The sequence below is a fragment of the Sinohyriopsis cumingii genome, chromosome 14, assembly GCF_028554795.1.
Source record: "Sinohyriopsis cumingii isolate HCF-2022 chromosome 14, ASM2855479v2, whole genome shotgun sequence".
In the NCBI taxonomy this organism is placed as follows: domain Eukaryota; kingdom Metazoa; phylum Mollusca; class Bivalvia; order Unionida; family Unionidae; genus Sinohyriopsis; species Sinohyriopsis cumingii.
This window is the reverse complement of record NC_142974.1, coordinates 35625715-35652199: the sequence shown is the minus strand read 5'-3', so window position 1 is coordinate 35652199 and position 26485 is coordinate 35625715. Positions and strand designations below refer to the sequence as shown.

The 26485-nt window shown below is 34.9% G+C and overlaps 1 protein-coding gene across 1 annotated transcript in view; it reads left to right on the top strand.

Moving 5' to 3' along the window:
• The window catches only part of LOC149783569 (uncharacterized), a 194812-nt gene that overhangs the window by 137073 nt on the left and 31254 nt on the right, over positions 1–26485 (top strand). Inside the window, exons 12-19 of the mRNA XM_089931831.1 lie at positions 3477–3518; positions 6109–6227; positions 8380–8544; positions 9458–9561; positions 15741–15857; positions 17168–17363; positions 21693–21795; positions 23726–23823. Coding sequence (XP_089787957.1) covers positions 3477–3518; positions 6109–6227; positions 8380–8544; positions 9458–9561; positions 15741–15857; positions 17168–17363; positions 21693–21795; positions 23726–23823 — 944 coding nt within the window. The remainder of the gene's footprint in view (positions 1–3476; positions 3519–6108; positions 6228–8379; positions 8545–9457; positions 9562–15740; positions 15858–17167; positions 17364–21692; positions 21796–23725; positions 23824–26485) is intronic.

Here is a 26485-nt window from a genome sequence, read left to right as displayed (position 1 = left end):
TCTTAGTGTGTATTGCATGCATCAGGCCTTGCATTCTTAGTGTGTATTGCATGTATCAGGCCTTGTATTCTTAGTGTGTATTGCATGTATCAGGCCTTGTATTCTTAGTGTGTATTGCATGTATCAGGCTTTGTATTCTTAGTGTGTATTGCATGCATCAGGCCTTGCATTCTTAGTGTGTATTGCATGTATCAGGCCTTGTATTCTTAGTGTGTATTGTATGCATCAGGCCTTGTATTCTTAGTGTGTATTGCATGTATCAGGCCTTGTATTCTTAGTGTGTATTGCATGTATCAGGCCTTGTATTCTTAGTGTGTATTGTATGCATCAGGCCTTGCATTCTTAGTGTGTATTGCATGTATCAGGCCTTGTATTCTTAGTTTGTATTGCATGCATCAGGCCTTGCATTCTTAGTGTGTATTGCATGTATCAGGCCTTGTATTCTTAGTGTGTATTGTATGCATCAGGCCTTGCATTCTTAGTGTGTACTGTTTGCATCAGGCCTTGTATTCTTAGTGTGTATTGTATGCATCAGGCCTTGCATTCTTAGTGTGTATTGTATGTATCAGGCCTTGTATTCTTAGTGTGTATTGTCTATATCAGACCTTGTATTCTTAGTGTGTATTGTATGTATCAGGCTGTGCATTCTTAGTGTGTATTGTATATATCAGACCTTGTATTCTTAGTGTGTATTGTATGTATCAGGCCTTGCATTCTTAGTGTGTATTGTATGTATCAGGCCTTGTATTCTTAGTGTGGTTTGTATATATCAGACGCTTTATTCACGATGATATATCAGGCCCTGTATTCCTAGTGTGTATTGTATGTACCAGGCCTTGCATTCTTAGTGTGGATTGTATATATCAGACCCTTTATTCACAGTGATATATCAGGCCTTGTATTCTTGGTGTGTGTTCTATGTATCAGGCCCTTTTTTCACAGTGATATATCAGGCCCTGTATTCTCAGTGTGTCTTGTATGTATCAGACCCTTTATTCACAGTGATATATCAGGCCCTGTATTCTTAGTTTGTATTGTATGTATCAGGCCCTTTATTCACAGTGATATATCAGGCCCTGTATTCTCAGTGTGTATTGTAAATATCCAGCCTTGTATTCTTAGTGTGTGTTGTATGCATCAGGGCATATATTGTCAGTGTGTATTATATGTATCAGGCCTTGTATTCTTTTTGTTGTATTGTATGTATCAGGCCTTGTATTCTTAGTTTGTATTGTATGTGGCAGGCCCTTTATTCACAGTGCTATATCAGGCCCTGTATTCTTAGTGTGTATTGTATGTATCAGGTCCTGTATTCTTAGTATGTATTGTATGTATCAGGCCTTGTATTCTTAGTATGTATTGTATGTATTAGGCCCTTTATTCACAGTGATATATCAGGCCCTGTATTCTTAGTGTGTATTGTATGTGGCAGGCCTTGTATTCTTAGTGTGTATTGTATGTATCAGGCCTTTTATTCACAGTGATGTATCAGACCCTGTATTCTTAGTGTGTATTGTATGTAGCAGGCCTTGTATTCTTAGTGTGTATTGTATGTATCAGGCCCTTTATTCACAGTGATATATCAGGCCCTGTATTCTTAGTGTGTATTGTATGTATCAGGCCTTTTATTAACAATGATATATCAGGCCCTGTATTCTTAGTGTGTATTGTATGTATCAGGCCCTTTATTCACAGTGATATATCAGGCCCTGTATTCTTAGTGTGTATTGTATGTATCAGGCCTTTTATTAACAGTGATATATCAGGCCCTGTATTCTTAGTGTGTATTGTATGTGTCAGGCCTTGTATTTTTAACATGTATTGTATGTATCAGGCCTTTTATTCACAGTGATATATCAGGTCCTGTATTCTTGGTGTGTATTGTATGTATTAGGCCCTTTATTCACAATGATATATCAGGCCCTTTATTCTTAGTGTGTATTGTATGTGTCATACCCTTTATTCACAGTGATATATCAGGCCCCGTATTCTTAGTGTGTATTGTATGTATTAGGCCTTTTATTCACAGTGATATATCAGGCCCTTTATTCTTAGTGTGTATTGTATGTATCAGGCCCTTTATTCACAACGATATATCAGGCCCTGTATTCTTAGTGTGTATTGTATGTATTAGGCCCTTTATTCAGAGTGATATATCAGGCCCTGTATTCTTAGTGTGTATTGTATGTATTAGGCCCTTTATTCACAGTGATATATCAGGCCCTGTATTCTTAGTGTGTATTGTATGTGGCAGGCCTTGTATTCTTAGTGTGTATTGTATGTATCAGGCCCTTTATTCACAGTGATATATCAGGCCCTGTATTCTTAGTGTGTATTGTATGTATCAGGCCTTTTATTAACAGTGATATATCAGGCCCTGTATTCTTAGTGTGTATTGTATGTGTCAGGCCTTGTATTCTTAGTGTGTATTGTATGTATCAGGCCCTTTATTCACAGTGATATATCAGGTCCTGTATTCTTAGTGTGTATTGTATGTATCAGGCCCTTTATTCACAGTGATATATCAGGCCCTGTATTCTTAGTGTGTATTGTATGTATCAGGCCTTTTATTAACAGTGATATATCAGGCCCTGTATTCTTAGTGTGTACTGTATGTGTCAGGCCTTGTATTCTTAGTGTGTATTGTATGTATCAGGCCTTTTATTCACAGTGATATATCAGGTCCTGTATTCTCAGTGTGCATTGTATGTATTAGGTCCTTTATTCACAGTGATATATCAGGCCCTTTATTCTTAGTGTGTATTGTATGTGTCAGGCCTTGTATTTTTTGCACGTATTGTATGTATCGGGCATTTTATTCATATTGATATATCAGGCCCTGTATTCTTGGTGTGTATTGTACGTATTAGGCCCTTTATTCACAATGATATATCAGGCCCTTTATTCTTAGTGTGTATTGTATGTGTCATACCCTTTATTCACAGTGATATATCAGGCCCCGTACTCTTAGTGTGTATTGTATGTATTAGGCCCTTTATTCACAGTGATATATCAGGCCCTTTATTCTTAGTGTGTATTGTATGTATCAGGCCCTTTATTCACAACGATATATCAGGCCCTGTATTCTTAGTGTGTATTGTATGTATTAGGCCCTTTATTCACAGTGATATATCAGGCCCTGTATTCTTAGTGTGTATTGTATGTATCAGGCCCTTTATTCACAGTGATATATCAGGCCCTGTATTCTTAGTGTGTATTGTATGTATCATGCCCCATATTCTCAACTTTTTTCAAGAATGAAACTCAAGCTCATTTCATTTGAATGGAATCATCCTTGTATCTGACTTGGTCCGTGGATGATATTTAATTTGGGTGTTTTTTCACTTGACATTGAGATTCTTGCTTTTCAAGGTTGAAAAATTCAGAGCAAAGCTTTCCTGGAATTATAACTGGCATATGGAACGAAAAGACGAAGTTTCATTCCTCATTAGTTCAATTTCTTTTTTTAATTTCAGAAAGGGTTCATACTCCTTTATCGTCCAGACTTCCTTTTGCTGGTGAGTTAATGTAGTCAGTAATATGTATCATTATCTACTACCCTTGAAAGTGATCGTCATTATGATAAAAGGATATTGATGAATTATAAATGATGATGATGATTTTTACAACATAATAATGGTGGTGATGGTGACAGGATGATGAGTGAAAGATGATGATAAATGATATATATATATATATATATATATATATATATATATATATATATATATATATATATATATATATATATAACACTCTTACTGGCAGAAGTCATTAGGTTTGACCTGTATTTTCTGTGTTGGTGCCACTTCTTCACATGAAGCCAATCACTGGATAATGGCATCCCTTTCAAAGAACAAATTGCAGAGATATGGTGTTATTGTACATCGGACACAAATACCTAACTTGTGCATACCTCCTAAAAGGGAAATCTTGACCAGAGTGCATTACCCACCTATTTCCATAGTCAGTGGAACATACATTCTGGTCGAGTGTATCAACTCCCCCTTCAACTGTGAGACAATTTTTTAAAAAATGTTAACCAAATTTCGGAATTTACTTATGGTGTACCACCAAGAAAATTTAGGACTTTTTAATGGAATGTGATTTATATATGAAATTGAGATCATTGTTTTTTTTCAAACATATTTTTTTAACAGCATTCTTTTAAAAACTTTATATTTTATTTTATATACGTTTTGACAGAATTTTAATGTCTTTACCTTTTATCAGTTGTCTTGATGTTCCATATATATTAGCATATGTAAGTTGGATCCTGCAAAGTGCCCAGACCCAGATCTGCTGATCTCACATAATGTGCCATCAGATCTGGATCTATGCAGTTGGTTATGGAGTAATCAATAGAACAAGCTAAATAGACCCTGCTCTGCCAATGTATTGTTTAATGGCAGATTGGAGTCTGTGTTGTTTGCATTTGCACCCAATTTACAAGGGAATATATATGGTAATCAGCACACATGTACAAAGTGAATTAGAGATTTGTTAAATAAAAATAATTTGAAACCAGTCAGTGTACTATGAAACAAAGGCATGCCTTTCCAATTTTTTGGTATCTAAATTCTCTCCATCTATTTCTTTTCTCACACTGGGACAGGTTAGAGGCAGCTTTTGTCCATGAGTTCATTTATTCTTGCCTCGTGATGTCCTTATTTTGAGGGCATTTATAATTTCCATATAATTATTGCACTTGGATGTTACTGACTTTATACTGTATATATAATTATTATATGCTCATTTTTTTTCTCTGTTAACTTTACATTGTCAAAATCGTTCAGTAGTTTACAATATTGCACACCTTCATATTGCATTCACGTGCATAAAGGAACTACTTTCTATTGTAAACAAACAATGGATGCAGATGCCAGTACTTGATTTGTAAACAAATTATGTACACTCGTGTAGTAGGCACTTTACATGTTGGTTGATGAAATTTGTTTTTGAATGAACTAAAGGCAGATGTTTCATGGACTGCCACATACCAGCTGCTTTGGCACATTCCACATTAACTTTTTTGATACAATGTTTTGCATTTAGGCTAGCTATACAGTAGACGCCAGACAGGGTCCTTACAAATAACATGCAAGTGACAAGGGATACACTTGTCTTCTTTAGCTGGTAATAAGAATGGCAGAAAATATACTTAGTTTTACATCCTGAATTTCCTCAAAATGTACTTTCTTGATTCTGCAAATCCGAATTACATGAGCCATGTCATGAGTTTTCAAGCTTGATTACACATTTAAAAATTGTACTGTAATTTCAGCTATATTCCAAGTGTAATTACATCTTCCTTACTGCACTGAAAATGAAATAAACATTAAATTCAATAGCATCTTTTTGATAATTGCAGTTGAAAGACTTGATTTCAAACATTCAATGACAGAAACAGAAACACATTTGCTGATATCAACATGCTTCTCCCGCGCTGCTTCAACCTGATGTATTTAATGTACAATTTGTACAGATGAATCCAGTCCGTTATCACAAAATTTCGTAGAATCGACAAAAATACCCAAATCTATTCATTCCAGAGCAAATGGAAAAGCTGTTGCAATGCGCATTCATTCACAATATGACTCTGAATTTCAATTATTAGGTAGACAAAAATGCCATTTTCTTTTGAAACTTATGTCTAGCACGCAAGAAGTTGAAGTTCAAATTTATCTGGGAGGAGTTATGTGCACATTAATAATGTTGTTGTTGTGTAATGATGAATCTGCAGTTGTGTATTTAGTTTGGAATATGGCATACATCCATTTACTTTGTTTCTTGTAGTGTATTTTCTTTATATAATTAAGCCTTAGGTAGAATTAGAAAATGAGCATATAATAAAAAGGTTACTGCATTTGTATGGGAAAATATGAACTCATTTTGTCGGATGGATATACTGCACTCCCAAGGTCGTACAGTATTCCATCCAAAAATCTTGTTCATATTTTCCCATACAAATGCAGTAACTTATTAATACTGCATATGTATGTTATTGACTTATATTGTCAATATATCTTAATTGCATTTTGGATGTTAGTGACACTGATAATTTTATCGTAATGTTAGTACTTGATCTTGACAATTTTTGGTTTTCAGAGTCAGCCAAGACAGAGGAGTCAGCTTCAGTCAAAAAGGAAAGGAAAGAAATTGTAAAAAAGGAAAGGAAGGAAATTGTAAAAAAGGAAAAGATAGTAAAACCATCCACACCACCAAAGGTTAGAGGTCAAATAATGTATTTTATAGCTTGTTTATGAGGAAGTATCCATTTCTTTTCCTCAAGTCAAGTTCATGCATCATGGCTGTTATTAATGTGGTGCAAACTAGCATTGCCATTATTTTGCTTGTACCTAGGTAGTTTATTGAACCAAGCTCTTGTTGAAACACATAATTTTACTGTACATTCAGTTGTTTGAAGCAGTTACAAGCTGCAAGCTGGATTGCCATGTATTTGTTATAAAAAAGAGATATTAACTTGGGCCTGTTCATCTATTTGTCTATCCATGCTTCCTTCCAACCATTCCACATTTATTTCTGCACAATACCTCCCTCAACCCCCTTAATTATTATTGGATTTGAACCAGATTTGGTACAGAGCTTGATATTTATAAGATATTGAAGTTTAATTGTCCACAATCTATAGCATTGGTTAGTAGAGTTATTGGTCCTGATCATCAGACCCAACCACTTTCATTTCTGCATATTTCATAATCATTTATGGATATCAACAAAATTTGTTCATTAATATTGATGAGAATTTAGATGAAATCTTTTGTAAGCCTTTGACATGATTTTGATTTTTAGAGTTATAGAGCATCAGACTCCTAATTGAAGGGTCAAGTGTTCAGTACCTACCCAAGATAGCCCAGGTTGGCTGCTTTGGTATGTCATTAAGAATAGTACTTATCTTGCATTTGCCATGCATGACAGAGCCAATTATCTTAATTGTACTGCATTCTGTTCATGAAGTCTTGAAATAGATCATTTTTTGTCATCATTCTACCATTTATTTATTAGAGTTACAGCCCCTTGTTGACCAGCACACCCAAATTTGTTTCCATTGTGATGGTATGTTTATGATAGTCCCTAGTGATCACACTTTAGAGAACAAAACCCATTCTTCCTTTGTAACAGCTTCAACAGCTGTAGATTTTAGTACTATTAACACTTTATAATGCATTTCAATGGAGCCCTAAAAATGAGGGAACCTTATAATAAGACTTATTACAACAAGGTTGTGTCATGATAATGCACAAAAGCCTAACATAGGCTATTGAACCATGTGAAATCACATTATGATTAGTTCTTAGAATTCAGAAACTTGAATTAAAGTAATGATAAAACATTATTTGACCTATTTGATGGGTTGTATGACCTTGCCCACACATAAGAGTTCAAGCAGTATATGGGGTAGTGTTATAGTGAGGGATCACTGTATTTTTAATCTTGCATATTTGTTACTTACATTTTTTACAAATTTCTTATTGGTACTATGCTGATTGTTATTTCTTCCACCTTATCAAAGGGCAAGACTTAGATTTGACTTTTTCATCATTTATGTTAGTTGGGAAGGGCAAGACATAGACATAACTTTACTATTAATGATGATAGTGTAACATTTCCTTAAGTTTGGATAGTGTCAAAGAGTGAGACATAGGTATAGCTTTACTATCAATGATGATAGTGTCAAAGGGTGAGACATAAGTATAACTTTATTATCGATGATGATAGTGTCAAATGGTGAGACACGGGTATAACTTTATCATCAGTGATGATAGTGTCAGAGGGTTAGATATAGGTATAACTTTATCATCAGTGATGGTAGTGTCAGAGGGTTAGATATAGGTATAACTTTACCATCAGTGATGATAGTGTCAGAGGGTGAGATATAGGTATAACTTTACCATCAGTGATGATAGTGTCAGAGGGTGAGATATAGGTATAACTTTACCATCAGTGATGATAGTGTCAGAGGGTGAGATATAGGTATAACTTTACCATCAGTGATGATAGTGTCAGAGGGTGAAATATAGGTATAACTTTACCATCAGTGATGATAGTGGAAGCAACAACATTATAATTGTATGGCAGTTTTCTTCAGAAACTTGTGCATTGGTATGCAAAACTCTGCCTTCCTTAAAATCCTTGTTCAAAATAATTTGCATTATATACTAGTCGGGTACTTTAAAATGAAGATATTTCAATGAATATTTCTCCCAAACTTTGTATACAAACTTATTGCATGCTTTATGTGTATGATTCACAGATTTAGTTTTTTTGCTTTTAGCACCTACTTACAGGGTAATTAATTTGTCCCAGAATAGGATGGCTGTTCTTTCTTTGTTTGACTGTGTCCTTTTTCTCATGTAGTATAAGTCCCCTTCTCCACTGCCACCAGTTGAAGAACCTGAACCAACACTTATTGATGAGGAGCTACACCTACAATCTCGGGAGGACACTTACTCTCCCCAATTTGTCCGTGAAGTTGCCTCCCCTGAATTGCCTCCCCTTCCAGAATACAAAGACAGAGAAAAGGTACAGTATAGTATTTTGTCTTCATGATGATTTATTAATATAATTTTTTTTCAATATTAGATAAACAACCTACATGTATTGATTTGTACAAAATGGCATTGACAATGACGATGACGACGATGATGATGATGATGATGATGATGGCATTAATGAAGCTGAGACGATAATGAGGATAATGATGAGAACACTAACATTGACGATGTGGAGGAGGAGGAGGATTACGTGGGCTATTCCAGAATTTATTTTGTGGTTGCAATTGGACATGCTACCGGCAGTCTGCATAAAATACCTTGAAGAGTTGGGATTGCCCCAACCAACCTTATTTAATGAAATTAAGTGCCTTTTTATCTGCCATTCTAGCTCCAGCCTTTAAACCATCAGATCTTGAACAGTGGTCTTCATCATTGTCGTTATCATCTGTTTTATAAAGAAGATATAATTTGACAATTGGGAAATGGTCTACATTTTGTGACATTGTTTTAATAAATCTGCAAAACTATTTTAAAGCCATTTATTTTACCTTGCTATTGATTTTACTCTTATCACATAGGGCAGGTCTTGGCCATTATGATTCTCTAAACACTAGAGTAATCTTGATTATAGATAATCCACCTGCATTTTTTGCCTACTAAAGGTTTTATGCACTAATTCTACCTGTCATTTTAACTTAGGCCCTGTGCACACTTACCAAATATACCTGCGGTATTGGTCATCATCTGAATTAAACTTTATATTTACAATTACTTATGTTGGATTAGAAATGTATTGATTATCTTATATTTGTCTTCTTAGAATTTATCTGGTCACATTCACTTATTAAATTGCTCTAGTGAAAAATGAATGACAGGGAATTGTTTGATAAATAACAAAATGATATATATTCTTTTGAATATTTATTTGTTCTTTCCTGCAGCCTCCACCCCGTTCGAAGCATGATAACAGGAAGATGATTGAGGTCTTGCCAGAGATGAAAGAACCTAAAAAGAAACTTCCACCCCCTCCCAAGGTGTACAGAATGTAAGTACTGTATTTCATTTGGCACCTTAGGTTTACAAAATGTAATTACCAAGTCCAACTCCAATCATGAGGTCTAAATATTGTACCAGGTAATTAATGTACCCCTACTTATAATATCTGCAAAATGTAATTACTGTACTACCCTGCTCCCAAGGTCTACAGATTACTGCATTCTCTTGCTTCCAAGGTCTACCAACTGTACTCACTCCAAAGGCCTTGAAAATATCGTTACTGTGCCCCCACACTCGAAAGGCCTTGAAAATAAAATTACTGTACCCCCACACTCCAAAGGCCTTGAAAATATCATAACTGTACCCCCACACTCCAAAGGCCTTGAAAATATCATTAATATACCCCCACACTCCAAAGGCCTTGAAAACATAATTACTTTACCCCCACACTCCAAAGGCCTTGAAAGTATCATAACTGTACCCCCACACTCCAAATGCCTTGAAAATATCATTACTGTACCCCAACACTCCAAAGGCCTTGAAAATATCATAACTGTACCCCCACACTCCAAAGGCCTTGAAAATATCATTACTATACCACCACACTCCAAAGGCCTTGAAAATATCATAACTGTACCCCCACACTCCAAAGGCCATGAAAATATCATTACTGTACCCCCACACTCCTAAGGTCTTGAAAATATCATTACTGTACCCCCACACTTCAAAGGCCTTGAAAATATCATTACTGTACCCCACACACTCCAAAGGCCTTGAAAATATAATTACTGTACCCCCACACTCCAAAGGCCTTGAAAATATCATTACTGTACCCCCACACTCCAAAGGCCTTGAAAATATAATTACTGTACCCCCACACTCCAAAGGCCTTGAAAATATCATTACTGTACCCCCACACTCCAAAGGCCTTGAAAATATAATTACTGTACCCCCACACTCCAAAGGCCATGAAAATATCATTACTGTACCCCCACACTCCAAAGGCCTTGAAAATATCATAACTGTACCCCCACACTTCAAAGGCCTTGAAAATATCATTACTGTACCCCCACACTCCAAAGGCCTTGAAAATATCATTACTGTACCCCCACACTCCAAAGGCCTTGAAAATATCATAACTGTACCCCCACACTTCAAAGGCCTTGAAAATATTACTGTACCCCCCACACTCCAAAGGCCTTGAAAATATAATTACTGTACCCCCACACTTCAAAGGCCTTGAAAATATCATTACTGTACCCCCACACTCCAAAGGCCTTGAAAATATCATTACTTATAATACCCCCACACTCCAAAGGTCTTTAATGTATTTACAGTAATTCATCCTACTCTTAAGATCTACAGAATGTAATTATTGAAACCCCTCCACATTTTCAAAGTTTACATAATGTAATTACTGTACCCCTATTCTTGAGGTCTACATTATCACGTGCTCCCTGCAGAATTATTACTAACACCATGGAAGGACAGACAATTAAAAGATGAAATAGCTCCGAGCCCCCAGCCAGCAAGGCCTATGGTATTCAACAATTACAGGACAATTTTTCAATGCAATTTCCCTCAATCAATACAAAGACCTACTCAAATTGCCAGTTACATGTATTTTGTTATGCGAAATTAAAGCTGAGAGTGTTTCCTTCCCATGTCCCTTCTATGTTACTCATCTGCAACTTCCGCCTTGTATCCCGATTCAGTACTTCTGGTACCCTTGCTTCCATTCTATGGTCCTGCACCTTCACACAACTACCTATTCACCCAGCCCTGCATCTTTACACAAATGCCTTTTTCCAAGTACTTTCCACATCTTCTCCTCCCTCTAATCATTGGTTGGTACCCTATCCCACCTGGATAGCTTCCTGTGGATTAGAAGGGACACATTTTTTTTGTCTCCTTGCTCAATCACACAGAAATTAACACACTCTCACAGACCTTTCATCAGCATAATGGCAATTAAATCATTAGGTCAACTCATGTACTCACATCTAAATATTCCATACATGCTTCTTCTATAATAAAGACTATAACAACAGCAATAATATTATGACTTCTGATACATATAAACATATCCCTAATTCTCAATATAGTAAACTATCAACATCAACAATAATTCCTACACATTTCCTACCTTACAAATTATAAAAGACACATACGAATATAAAAATGCCTAATTTATGTGCACATTAGGCCAGCAAAGCCTAACTCTGTATAATCCACAGCTATATATATTCAAATACAAACAAGTGCAAGTTCTAACATAACTCACTATTAAATTCAGTTATACATAGAAGATTGAATTTCTACAAAATTAAATGTACATAATAACGTATAAATCTTACAACATCTAATTAGAAAAGTGAGACAGATTCGGGCAAAGATATTTTACCTCAGAAGCTTTTGTTCCAAATCTCATCTGAATTTCTTAGAATCCCCTTTTCCTCTTTTTTTTTAGGAGTGCACAATTTGCCCTCTGAGTACTGTGATGTTTCTTTAGTCATGTCAAAACCTGTACTGATTCTTCCAAAATGAATGTAACAGGATAATGTCTGGCTGCATGAGAAACTGACCCAAAATTTGATTATCTTAGTTCTTATTGAATACCGGTGGTCTCTTTGAAAACTGATTGTAAAGTTGCACTGAAATGTTATAACGTCAGATTTTCCGGTCTCTAAGCCTAAGCTGACAGTTGACATCACTGACTGATTGCAAAACAATCAGAGTTTCTCACCACTGTGGGGAGTCTCAGATTCAGCCAATCTGGGTATGTGAGAAAGCTTGCCAGTAGCTTCTTCTGGGTAGATGGTTCTTTCTAGGGTTTTCTCGGGTTCTTCCTCCACCATTAATACTGGCCACCATGTATAGCCTATCATGTGCTGAAAAATGGCATTAAACCCCACAACAACAACAACAACAACAATCACCACTGTGGCAAGGTTCTCTTTGAATTAACCTTTAACTTGACTGTGACACAATAGCTAAGTCACAGACAGGTAGTTTCTTCGTTTCAGAATCGGTCTAAAGTCATAATATTATATAACATTGATATTACCCAAAGTACTTTGACTTCAACATGAGCCAGGAATTGTTTGCAAATTTTCTCACACAATGTGACATACATAATTAATTACTGTATACCCCCTTACCCTTACTTTAAACATCTCTTTTAACAGTAATTACTATATCCCCCTACTCCCCAGGTCTACAAAATGTAATTACTGTACTCCTTTACTCTCAAGGTATACAGAATATAATTACTGTACCCACACTTGCAGGGTCTACAAAATGTAATTAATCTACTTCCCTTACTACAAAATACTTTATAAATTTAATTACTCGACACCCAACTCCAATGGTCTTCAGAATATAATTACTGTAACCCAACTGACTCACAATGTCTACAAAATTTTAATTACTGTACTCCTGCAACTCCTCAAGTTTACAAAATGTAATTGGGGTCCCGAGTGGCCGAGTGGTCTAAAGTGCACTTCATTACGGATCACTGCCATCTCACCTCTGTCTGCGGTGGTTTGAGTCTAAGATTCAGCCAATCTGGGTATGTGAGAAAGCTTGCCAGTAGCTTCTCGTGGGTCGGTGGTTCTTTCTGGGGTTTTCCTGGGTTCTTCCTCCACCATTAATACTGGCCGCCATGTATAGCCTATCGTGTGCTGAAAAATGGCGTTAAACCACACAACAACAACAACAAAATATAATTACTGTAAAACACCCCACTTCCAGAGTTTACAGACTGTAATTACTGTAAAACACTCCACTTCCAGAGTTTATAAACTGTAATTACTGTACAACACCCCACTTCCAAAGTTTGCAAACTATAATTACTGTAAAATACTCCACTTCCAGAGTTTGCAAACTGTAATTACAGTAAAACACCCCACTTCCAGAGTTTACAGACTGTAATTACTGTAAAACACTCCACTTACAAACTTTACAATCTGTATTACTGTATAACACCCCACTTCCAGAGTTTGCAAACTATAATTACTGTAAAACACTCCACTTACAGAGTTTGCAAACTGTAATTACGGTAAAACACCCCACTTCCAAAGTTTACAGACTGTAATTACTGTACAACACCCCACTTCCAGAGTTTGCAAACTATAATTACTGTAAAACACTCCACTTACAGACTTTACAATCTGTATTACTCTAAAACACCACACTTCCAAAGTTTATAGACTGTAGTTATGTAAAACACTCCACTTCCAGAGTTTACGAACTGTAATTACTGTAAAACACCCTACATCCAGAGCTTACAAACTGTAATTAATGTAAAACACCCTACAGCCAGAGTTTACTGACTGTACTTCTGTAAAACACCCCACTTCCAGAGTTTACAAACTGTAATTACTGTAAAACACTCCACTTACAGACTTTATAATCAGTATTATTGTAAAACACCCCACTTCCAGAGTTTACAAACTGTAATTACTGTAAAACACCCTATATTCAGTTTACAAACTGTAATTACCATAAAACACCCCACTTCCAGAGTTTACAATCTGTATTACTGTAAAACACCCCACTTCCAGAGTTTACAAACTGTAATTACTGTAAAACACGCCACTTGCAGAGTTTACAAACTGTAATTACTGTAAAACACCCTACATCCAGAGTTTACAAAATGTAATTACTATAAAACACCCTACGTCCAGAATTTACAAACTGTAATTACTGTAAAACACACCACTTCCAGAGTTTACAGACTGTAATTACTATAAAACACTAAACTTCCAGAGTTTACAGACTGTGATTACTGTAAAACACCCCACTTCCAGAGTTTACAGACTGTAATTACTATAAAACATCCTACGTCCAGAGTTTAAAAACTGTAATTACTGTAAAACACCCCACTTCCAGAATTTACAGACTGTAATTACTATAAAACACCCCACTTCCAGAGTTTACAAACTGTAATTACTGTAAAATACCCCACTTCCAGCGTTTACAGACTGTAATTACTATAAAACACCCTACATCCAGAGTTTACAAACTGTAATTACTGTAAAACACCCCACTTCCAGAGTTTACAGACTGTAATTACTATAAAACAGCCCACTTCCAGAGTTTACAGACTGTAATTACTATAAAACACCCCACTTCTAGAGTTTACAAACTGTAATTACTGTAAAACACCTCACTTCCAGAGTTTACAGACTGTAATTGCTATAAAACACCCCACGTCCAGAGTTTACAGACTGTAATTACTATAAAACACCCCACATCCAGAGTTTACAGACTGTAATTACTCTATGCCCTCAAGCTCCACTCCCATGTTTTACAAAATGTAATTACTGTATGTACCCAACCCCAAGGTTGACTGTACTCCCACTCTTCATTGCAGTGTCTACAAAATGTATTCAACCTTGCATCCAAAAGTCCAAAAGATTTAAGTGCTGTAACTCAACTGCTTTTTTCAAGCACTTTGAATGTTCAAACTCTAGTTCTACAATATTTAATTACCGTATTAACCCCCTCCAAAGTAGTACAAGTAATCTCCAAACCTCCTCCCCAACCCTGTTTCAGTACTTAACACCATATATTGTCACTTTGTTATACATATTCATGCCAATTTGTGCTGGTGTGTTGTTTGCCTTTTTAACAAAGATAAAATAATGCATTTCTTCGATATATACATTTTTTTTTAAAGGAAACTATGAACTGAGCAAACAGTAATGTTGAATAAGCTATAATTCTGTTGATGTATATCAGCTCATTAGGTATAGAAAATAGAGAATTTTTCTTATCAAAAAAATGTACATCTATATTTTTTTTACATATGATGTTGGAAAATATTTAATATTTTATGCTAGATTAGTGTCCCTTTGATCAGTCTTCAATATGTTTGTGCTATTAATGCATTTATCATGTGATAGAAATATTCCTGTACTTTTTAAACATAGTTATATCCAGCTCTTGTTCATTCTGAGTCATTTTCTAGACTGGTTAAATAATTAAAGAATTTTTCTCATTTGATGGGAACATTGGGAAAGTGGGAAGCAAGGGGGGTGGGGAGGGACTGAGAATCAGTAATTTATAAAAACCTGGGGATAACTCAGTTTCACTACTTCACTGGTAGAATTTTGTGTTGTCTAATTAATACATGTAAAGTGTCTCTCTGTATTTCTGACAAAACATGATATTTAATTGCTACCTTTCTATTCATCTTAGTACATACTAATATTTTCCCTTTAGCCCCAAATCAACTCCAACATTCCATCGCAGTAAGCCTGCTGAGGCTCCAGTCACAACATCTGAGATGAGAGAAATGACTGACACGCTGGACTTTCTGACTAAATACTGCATTATATAGTATGTATTCACTGACTACTGGAATTTGATAGCGAACTTGCTGTCCAAATAATTTATCTTAAATTATGAATGTGTGTATGAGCTAACTGGCAGTCTGACAGAAATGTTATTATATAGTATGCATGGAATTTGTATATGGACTTATAGGTTAAAAAGTATGTTATTATAATATATATATGAATCGCAAACATATGTATAGGGATTTAATCACAAAGCTGCTTCGAATAATATGTATGAACCTCAAGATTTACACCTCTCTCTCTACATCTTGTGAGGGATGAGGTCCTTATATGTTATCCATGGCAAATGTGAGGGTATGAGATATATCAGTGAATACTCAAAGTTTGGTAAAGAGCTGAGTGTTGGGGTGGGCTGCGTGTGTATTATAAACTTTCATTGATATATGAGAATTGTAATCTTGATTATCCTTCACAAATATTTGAGTCATGGGTTTTATTGTTTTTGAATGTATGTTCTTAAGAAGTAAATTAAAATAAATAATTTTATTATAGAGTTTTGTATAGATCAAATTGGCATGCAGCACTATAAATTTGTGCATTAGTAAAGTAGCAGTTGCCAACCTTTGTAGATCAGAGCACATGTGTCCATGGTAACACAAACTAAAACTTCTTAGCAAGAATTACACTGACAAACAGCTGGAAGTGAATCCATTAATATTTTGGCACAGGTTCATTCCTCAAAACAGGAATTTTAAATGTCTGTATACAGTTCTTCAATACCTCATTTCATTGGTTGATGTTAAACTCCATTTTGTTTGTACTAATAAACACAGCATGTAGCAGTCATATGCTCTTGGAGTAATACTACTAGACTTTTATATAAAAAAATTGAAAAAAGTGAAAGACAAACATTTATGTATTTTACTAGAGCTAATTGTTATTTGACAACTGATGAGGACATATTGGTCGTTAGTCAAGGTAAAATATAATTTACATAACAAAAATTGTCTCCTACCCTTTACAATATGTGAAAGGTGCACTGGTATCAAATTAACATCTATGTGCATAATTTTCCAATAAAATTATGCACCATAGATGATTTTCAAAGTTTTTGCATTTGGCTAATTAGTGGAATGTTCATAAAAATGTGGTCTGATTCCTTGTATTTTTAAATAACTAACAAGCTCTAATAAAATGCATCATATTTTGCGTCTTACATTTTTTTTTTTTTTAAATTTCTAGATTTGGAAATTAAATTAATAAAACAAGTTACTATGCATATGTATAAATTTAACACTTGTCCCATGCAATCTAAGATGACGGTAAAACAACAATTTTGTGTTTTCTCAGTCGGGACAGGTTGCCGTTTTATGAGAGTGTGTTCAGCACAGTAGTTTCTGTACAGACTCCTCGTTACCAGAGAGTGCCCCCAGAGACTCCCCGCAGTGGAACTGTGTCCTTTGGAGCCCCTGTCTGGTCAGATCATGAGCTTAACATGCTGAGGGATCTCACTGTCATCAACCACTGCCAGAAACTACCAAAAGAGGTTTGGACATTTTTGTGAAATATAGTCTGGTCTCATACTGTACTGTCAGAGATTACAAGAGGAGTTGTACACATTTTTGAGAGATACAGTCTGATGTCATACCCTACTGTTAGAGATATACCAGAAGAGCTGTAGATATCTTTGTCAAACTTAGTCTAACCTTTCAGTTAATTGTACTATTAAAGACTACAAAATGAGGTGTGGATTTTATGGAATATACTATGTTTCAAAAGTGTACTGTGCTGTCAGAGATTACTAAATGAGGTGCTGACATCTTTGTGATCTCATATTGCACCCTATCAGAGATTACCAAAAAGTTGGGTTCAAACGCTGGCTGAGTCATGCCAAAGACTTATAAAACTGGTTCTGACAGATGTCTCACTTGGTATTCAGCATTAAGAGGTTAGTGTTAGGACTGGTCAGCCTAGTGTCAAGATAATGTGACTGGGTGGGATATCTTGCTATATGTCTGTGGCATGATGCCATAATTGCTATAAACTGCCACGATGCAGACATCGTAGCAATATGACTGAAAAAATTGTTAAAGCTATGTTAAAAATCCAAATCACACACACAGATACACCAAACACATGAAAACAACCTTGTCTGATGGTATACCATACTGTAAAACAGGTATTTTTTGCTGACATAAAAATTTAGTGATTGTAACAAAAAAATTGTAGATTTTAATTTTGGCTAGTAACGTTTTAGTTATCATGAGTGTAAAGAACTTTATAACAGGACTTTTTGGTAAATTCTGACAGAATTTATTTTTATGCGCTCACTCAGGGACTGCTAAATTACTATATCTGCCATCAGTAACAGAGACAGTGAACTTTATAGACCAAAATCTGTGAATATCGTCATAGCTGTAGGTCTGTCTTCATAATATTGACATCATTGACCTAGATCTGTCTTTCAGGTAATGTTGACATCATAGACATGGATATTATTGCCATCATAGTCATATATCTGTCATCAGTCAATATTAACATCATAGACCTAGATCTGTCCTCAGATAATTATAGCATGTGTCTTGAGATGATGATAACATCATAGACCAAAATCTGTGAATAGCATCATAGATCTAGGCATGTCCTCATAATATTGACATCATAGACCTAGATATGTCCTCAGACAATACTGACATCATAGATCTAGACCTGTCCTCAGACAATATTGACATCATAGACCTAGATCTGTCCTCAGACAATATTGACATTATAGACCTAGATCTGTCCTCAGACAATATTGACATTATAGACCTAGATCTGTCCACAGACAATATTGACATCATAGATCTAGATCTGTCCTCAGACAATATTGACATCATAGATCTAGGCCTGTCCTCAGACAATATTGACATCATAGACCTAGATCTGTCCTCAGACAATATTGACATCATAGACCTAGATATGTCCTCAGACAATATTGACATTATAGACCTAGATCTGTCATCAGATAATGAGAACATGATAGACCTGGATTTGATATTAGATAATGTTAGCATCACAGACCTAGATCTGCCATCAGATAATGAGAACATGATAGACCTAGATTTGTGATTAGATAATGTTAGCATCACAGACCTAGATCTGTCATTAGATAATGAAAGCATGATAGACCTAGATTTTTGATTAGATAATGTTAGCATCACAGACCTAGATCTGTCATCAGATAATGAGAACATGATAGACCTGGATTTGTGATTAAATAATGTTAGCATCACAGACCTAGATCTGTCATCAGATTATGAAAACATGATAGACCTAGATTTGTGATTAGATAATGTTAGCATCACAGACCTAGATCTGTCATCAGATAATGAGAACGTGATAGACTTAGATTTGTGATCAATGTTAACATTACAGAACTGGATCTGTCATCGGATACTGGTAAAACATAGACCAGTATCTGTCATTAGATAATATCTACTATATTTAGGGTCTAATGCATTCGTTTTAAAATTGGAGAGTGCTGGTGTGTTTTATGATAGACAGACTGAATATACACTCTTTGTGGTTGAGTGCATGTTATACAAATGCCATTAGGATATTACATCCACATACTGTAAACATCTGATTTATGCATACAGTATGAACCCTCCATAGCACACTCTGTTATAACACAAATTTGGATATAACATGGTCATGGCATGGCTTCCAACATTTTATATACACGTATTTTTCTCGTTCATGAAAAAAAAATATCTTGAAAGTATGAAAAAAAATGTAAAAAGTTTAGTATCATTTTGGGGAAGAAATAGCGTAAATAATGCAAGATGATCATGGCATGGCTGCTAAAATTTTATATGTATTTTTCTCATATTCTGGGATTGTGTATGGCTTAGCCAATGTTGTAGACTACGATTTTGTTTCTTTTATTTATTTTATTGGCGACTTTGTTGGCTGTTTAAGCTTGTTTATGCAACCATTGGTTTGGAATAGAGAAAGTCCAAAGCCCCATGAAAATAAGCCACAAACTTGATATAAAATGGACTGAAATTTATCTATTGTTTCATAAACAATTTATTTGTCCATATTGGTAAACCATCTTAACAGTGCATTGTTATATCATAATCCACTTATCTTGACATCTAGCATGCGTACTGTATGTTGTGAGATATCTGCATTTTTTGTTGTTGACATTTCTGGTAGCAAAGATCAACCGGTCAAAGAATTACCGGTATCTCATAATCGTCAGATTTTCAGCCACTCACTAGTAATTCATATATTTGCATAGACTGACATTTGTATGTGGGTGGTAAGTTAAATTCCTCGTCTTTTCACTCAGAATTAAATCCTTCAGAAAACTCACATTTTCTGTAGTAATCCATGTCATCAGACCAGAACACCTGTGTCTCTATCGTCTGTTGACCCTATGTTAAATTTCTGATGCAATGTGTCTGGAAGGCAGCTTCACTCTGCTACCATAAATGTAAAAAAACCAAGTCCGCTTCTCCAGCTTTTGCCTCAGAGATTTTTCATCCTAATATTCTGGTGGGCCTTACAGTCTTGGCCCAAGAAGTTACCTTTCTGGGTCTCTCAACAGCGAGGGTAAAGTTTCACTTTTCGAAACCTCTCCCCAACATGGAGTCTATTCTCCAGTCCAGTTATCTGGATGCTGTCTCACATACCTAAGGGGACCAGAGATAGTCTCTCCAAGATAATGGGATATATCTCCATTCACCTCCTAAGGTATCATGATCAGGTAACATATTTAAAGAAGAAACCAATTTTTACTAGCGGAAATATGCTTCTTCAATAATACTTACCCAATCATAAGAAACATATACCCTTTGAGGCTCTCTAAAGTTACATCCGTATAGAGAGAGTTTCTTACTTTCCAGTAATAACTGAAGAATTCACAGGATATGGCACCAATCCCAGGATCAAGTTTGTGAGCAGATAACTATTCTTTAACTGTTAAAGATTTTGTTGTGAGTGGGCTACATTTGCAAGGTAGTTTTAGTTCTCCTAAGGTATTATTATGGGGTAAGAATTATTGAAGAAACATTTCACTAGAAAATATTGGTATTTTGTTGTCACCATTAGTGAATGCTTTAATGAGAACAGTTTTAGTAAATCATTCAAATCATTCATGTATTTTCTAATGGCCATTACTGAAGTCCTTTCTGAAAACATTTTCAGAAGGTCATTTGAGACATTTAGGTATTTTGTGATCACCATAAATTCATGCCTTAATGAGAATAGTTTCAGAAAGTCATTGAGATTGCTCACTTTTTGCTTAGCCATTAACAATGTTACAATTTTGTCCTGAAAGTTTTTGTAATGAAAATTTTGTATTGAAGTTTGGTGTTTATGTTTTATGTTGAAGTGTAGTGTTGAAATTTTGTGTTGAACTGTTGTGTTAATGTCTTCTGTTTTAATGTGTTTAAGTTTTGTATTAATGTTTTGTGTTTTCTTAGTAAATTTGTTAATTGAACTTTTGTTTGAAAGTTTTACATTGATGTTTTGAGTTTAAGTTTGGTGTTAAAGTATTTTGCAAGTCAAGAGAGTGTTAATATAGTAGCATACAAAAACATGTGAGATCAGATTTCATACAAAAACATGTGAGATCAGATTTCATACAAAAATATGTGAGATCAGATTTCATACAAAAACATGTGAGATCAGATTTCATACAAAAACATGTGAGATCAGATTTCATACAAAAACACGTGAGATCAGATTTCATACAAAAACACGTGAGATCAGATTTCATACAAAAACATGTTAGATCAGATTTCACAGAATGTTTGATTATTGACGTCAGTACTTATATCTTTGTTTCCTTGTCCTGTGTTGATGTTTTTTATTTGCTCCCCAGGGATTGAATCCATCTGAACAATACATGGAGAAGTTGTCATACACATTGGAATTGCTGATGGACAAAAAAGATACTCTGATGGCAAATATTGATAAACTGGAAGGTATGCAAATAGATTAATCAACTTAATTTTGCATGAAGTTGTAAATAGAAATCAATTTCAGCGATAACGATAACACTGGATGTTTGAAAAACAAAAAATATAAATACCAAGACAAACATAATTTTTATAATTTTGACAGTTGTTCTTAGTATTATGTCTTGTTTAGGGTTGTGATTAAGATATAGCAAACCTGTAATCACTGATTTAGGTTAGATAAAATTAATTTAAATTATTTTAATTAATGCTTCATTTTTGAACTGGATTCATAGTATGATGAATCTTTTTTGGTACAAAGTAATTTTTGTGCCTGTCTCTCTACAATTTCTGGTTACCAGAGTATCCATCTATCTATGAAAGCTCACACACAGCTTGGTGAGTCTGGTTACTATGGTACCCATATATCACTTGGTATGAAAACTCACACAGTTTGATGAGTCTGATTATCATGGTACCCATTTATCATTTGGTATGAAAGCTCACACAGTTTGATGAGTATGGTTACCATGGTACCCATTTATCATTTGGTATGAAAGCTCACACAGTTGGATGAGTATGGTTACCATGGTACCCATTTATCATTTGGTTGGAAAGCTCACACACAACTTGATCAGTTTTGTGATAAGATCTTTTCCTTTCGAATTTTGAAAGTTATAACCACATATTTTTTTACATCAGTCAGCCCATCTATCTTTCCATTGAGAATCCTTTGTGATTCCATGCTGATTTTTAAGTCTTATGGAAAAAAAAAACTTTAATATGGACTTGCAGAATAATTGCAAATATTACAGAAAATTGAATTGTTGCAGTAAAGTTTGGATACTGTCTTGTCTGTTTTTGATTTGGATTTGACTTTCATAATAGGATCAACAGAGTTGGTCAGGGAACAAGACTAACTTTACAAGAGTAGCTCAGATGTTTTAAACTGCACATATTTTTTATGCAAACATCTGCATGATTAAGCTGATACTTATAGAATTTTCTAAACATTGCATCAAATGATACATGTTCAAAACAAAAGGGTAAATAATCCTTTTTAAAAAAGATAAATTGTCAGCACTGACGAAGAAAAATGACTATTCAGAATTCTAGGGGAAAAATGCTGGAAGGCTAATAATTACGTTTACTGGACATCTTGTGCTGATTTGAGTATGTCTCTTGGTGGGAGAGATGATTGCTGTTGCCACTTGAAATTTACAAAAATGCTGATGATTAGATAGAGAAGAGAGATAGAAGAAGCCATTGAGCTCTATAGGGTTTAAAACTGCAGTTTGTGAAACTGTACTGGAGGCAATTGAGGTCTGAGGTTATTTTACAAACTTTTTAGTTGAACACAGTGTTTACCATTGCTGTATCAGTCTCCGATTACACTTCTGAACTTTCTTAATGCATGTTTTCCAATATAACAATATCAGTACATGATAATCTATTACACCTTACTGAAAATTGGTCTGACTTATGGAAAAGAATTGACTGGCTCAATGAGAAGATAATGTTAGGGTTGGCAGGTCTGGAGGTTTGCTAAATTATACACACATATTATATTTTAATCTATAATGGGATAATATAAATATGCAATAATAACAATAAATAAATTGTAAATGACTTGCTAATTTAAGGATACAAGGTCATCAATTACAAGCCTCCTGCTCCATTAAGGTTTTAATAATTTAGTATTCAAAATTAATCAAAAGTAAACAAAAGTAATCAAAAGTAATCAAAAGTAATCAAAAGTAATTATACATCTTCAGATCAAACAGTAATGAGATTCTTCAATATGGAACAGATAATTAAATAATTTTCAAAACAGGAATAGTAATAATAGTTTGTTGTAGTATATATTACTGTGTTGTAGTAATTTGATTTATGCATTAACCATGATTTCGATTATGGCATCACTGCCATTTGCAAATTAATCCATGTTTTTTATTAGCTGAGAAAATTCGCCACATGGCAGAGGTGGCAAGGCTGAAAAGACCACATATCACCCGATTAGATTACAAACCAAAGAAGAGTAAAAAGCGCAAAAAGGTAAGTTTGATGTCAGCAATTTGCCTTGTAATTTAAGGATGCTGGTTACTGTAGGAATGTCATCAGAATTAATTTTGTAATCATCTGTAGAAAGATTGTAGGACATAAATTTTCATAAAATACATTGCTTGTTTTGATAACTGTAGTTTAAACTTTGTGTATTTGTCATTGTTTTTGACACCATAATTGCTTTTTCATGATCATGAATCTGATTTTTCATAACCAGAAGTAACAAAATCATCATTTGTGATTTTGTTATTTTGACTTTTATTATAGTAGTGACTTTGATTAGTACCAGATATATTTGTTATTTTGACTTTTATTATACTAGTGACTTTGATTAGTGCCAGGTATATTTGTTATTTTGACTTCTATTACACTAGTGACTTTGATTAGTACCAGATATATTTGTTATTTTGACTTTTATTATAGTAGTGACTTTGATTAGTACCAGATATATTTGTTATTTTTACTATTATTACAGTAGTGACTTTGATTAGTACCATATATATTTGTTATTTTGACTTTATTACACTAATTATTTTGATTAGTACCAGATATATTTGTTATTTTGATTTTTATTACACTGGTGACTTTGATTAGTGCCAGTTATATTTGTTCACAAAATAAGGTCCAGCTACTAACAACATAGAGTGTGCGGGCAAATCAGGGTTTATGTTTGTTCTACTGATTAGACATAACAAACTGCATAGACCCAGTATTCATGACCATAGTGGCTATACTATGAACTATTTATCTCCCTCTGTCCCCATTGATTTCTCTCTTTTATATTCTTGTTTTTTCCTTTGACTTGTATACTTTTTGATTTATACTTTATCAGCTAAACTAATTCAATACAATCTATTTTCTCCCTCCGATACATTACCTAATGAAATTAACATTAGAAAATAAATGTCACTACATCTCCAATCCAGTCCTTCCAAAAAGATGAGAAGATCAACATTCCATATATTTATTAAAAAAATAGATGATTGGATATAGCTTTTACAGATTATCTCCTCTTGTCCCTGCTGGGTTGCCACCCATACACTTGATTTTTACCAATTTAAACTTTCTGTTTGGACTGTAACATACTTCTTATTGAGTCTCTTGAATCATTTGACATTTTTAAAATTGTTTTAAACTATCCATTGATAACATTTGGGGATTTAGTGTTAGTGTTGATTTATCCTGGATGTACATCATTTGTGACTTTTGGATGAATTTATTTCTGGCTAGTCTTTGTTGATCTGTTAATTGACAGATATGTTTTATATGGCAGCGCTATTCACTGGTGTTTTTATGAATTTGTGGTTCATTTCAGTTGCTGGTTTCTTCTCTTCAGCTGTTCAAGAGTTTCACGTAATTTTTATAGTGTGTGTGTTGGTCTCCTTATAATCTCTATTGTCTCAAAGTCGGCCAGCAAAATGCAAAAAGTGCTAGTGATTTAAGGTAGTGGAAGACAACCTGAGACATGTCTGTCAGTGCAACAAATGATAGTGTTCCATCTCTTATAATGTATCCATTACATTGGCTGATGGGATAAAGTCTAACATTGCATGGAAAGGGCCTTGAGAAGAGCTTTCAGTCATAATCATCTGACCTTTATGTTTTAGGTTTTCATCCTCAGTCCAGGTCAGTTGTGAGCATTTTGAATAGCACTTTGATGGCAGCCCCACTCACCATGAAGAATCCACATACAGGTCTGGCAGTACATGTTATATCTGAAACTGCAGAAATCGTTGCAACAGGTCCCACCCTTGCCATATTGGAGATGTTGTTTTTTGTTTAAAACCGTTTTTCAGCACATGTTAGGCTATACATGGCAGCCAGTATATCTGGTGGAGGAATAAATTGGGAAAAGCCTGGAAAGAACCACTGACCCACAGGAAGCTCCTGGCAAGCCTTCTCACATACCCACATTGACTGAGATTATTATAATCAAACCCAAGCAGACAGATGTCAGTGACCTGTAAATTCAAGTGGTCACCCAGGACTCCCCTCAATGCAGTCACATATGTGATGAAAATTATACAGCATGCTACTTGCAAAATATTAGCTTCTGGAAATTTAGTCAAATTATAACTATAGATGTATCCTCGAAAAATTTGGAGGATGCACAGAAAGATTTTACCCTTTTGCTTGCCACTGAGCATATTTGCCCCAGCCAGCCCATGAGTGACCTTAGTGCCAGTGAGACTGTGATATGGGGTTAGATTTCAACTTTACTGGCCATTATGGTGTTTAAGATGGGCATGGCCATCTTATGCCACTCTGATTGAGATAGCCGCTTTTTTAATGCCTTCCACCTCATGTTTGGAATATTAAGTCAAGGTTTCAGGCAATGTCAATAAAGAAGATTTACATCTGTTGTTGATAATTGCCAATGATTGTAGAAATTACCAGGTATCTCTCAGACAATATTTGAGACCCTGGTAAATTACGACCTGTCTGGAGTGACCACTGCTATGAGAAACCAAACTTTTCATGCATAGATTTAATAATTATATAGTGTTATGACCTTTATGAGAGACCACCTGTCTTCAGAGACCATTATTTTTGGGCACAATGGAGTGGTCTTTCAAGCCAGGTTCTGCTGTAGTGCTAATGCCTTCTTTTAGATGAGCCCACTGCAGGAGACTTGGAACCACTTTGATGCATA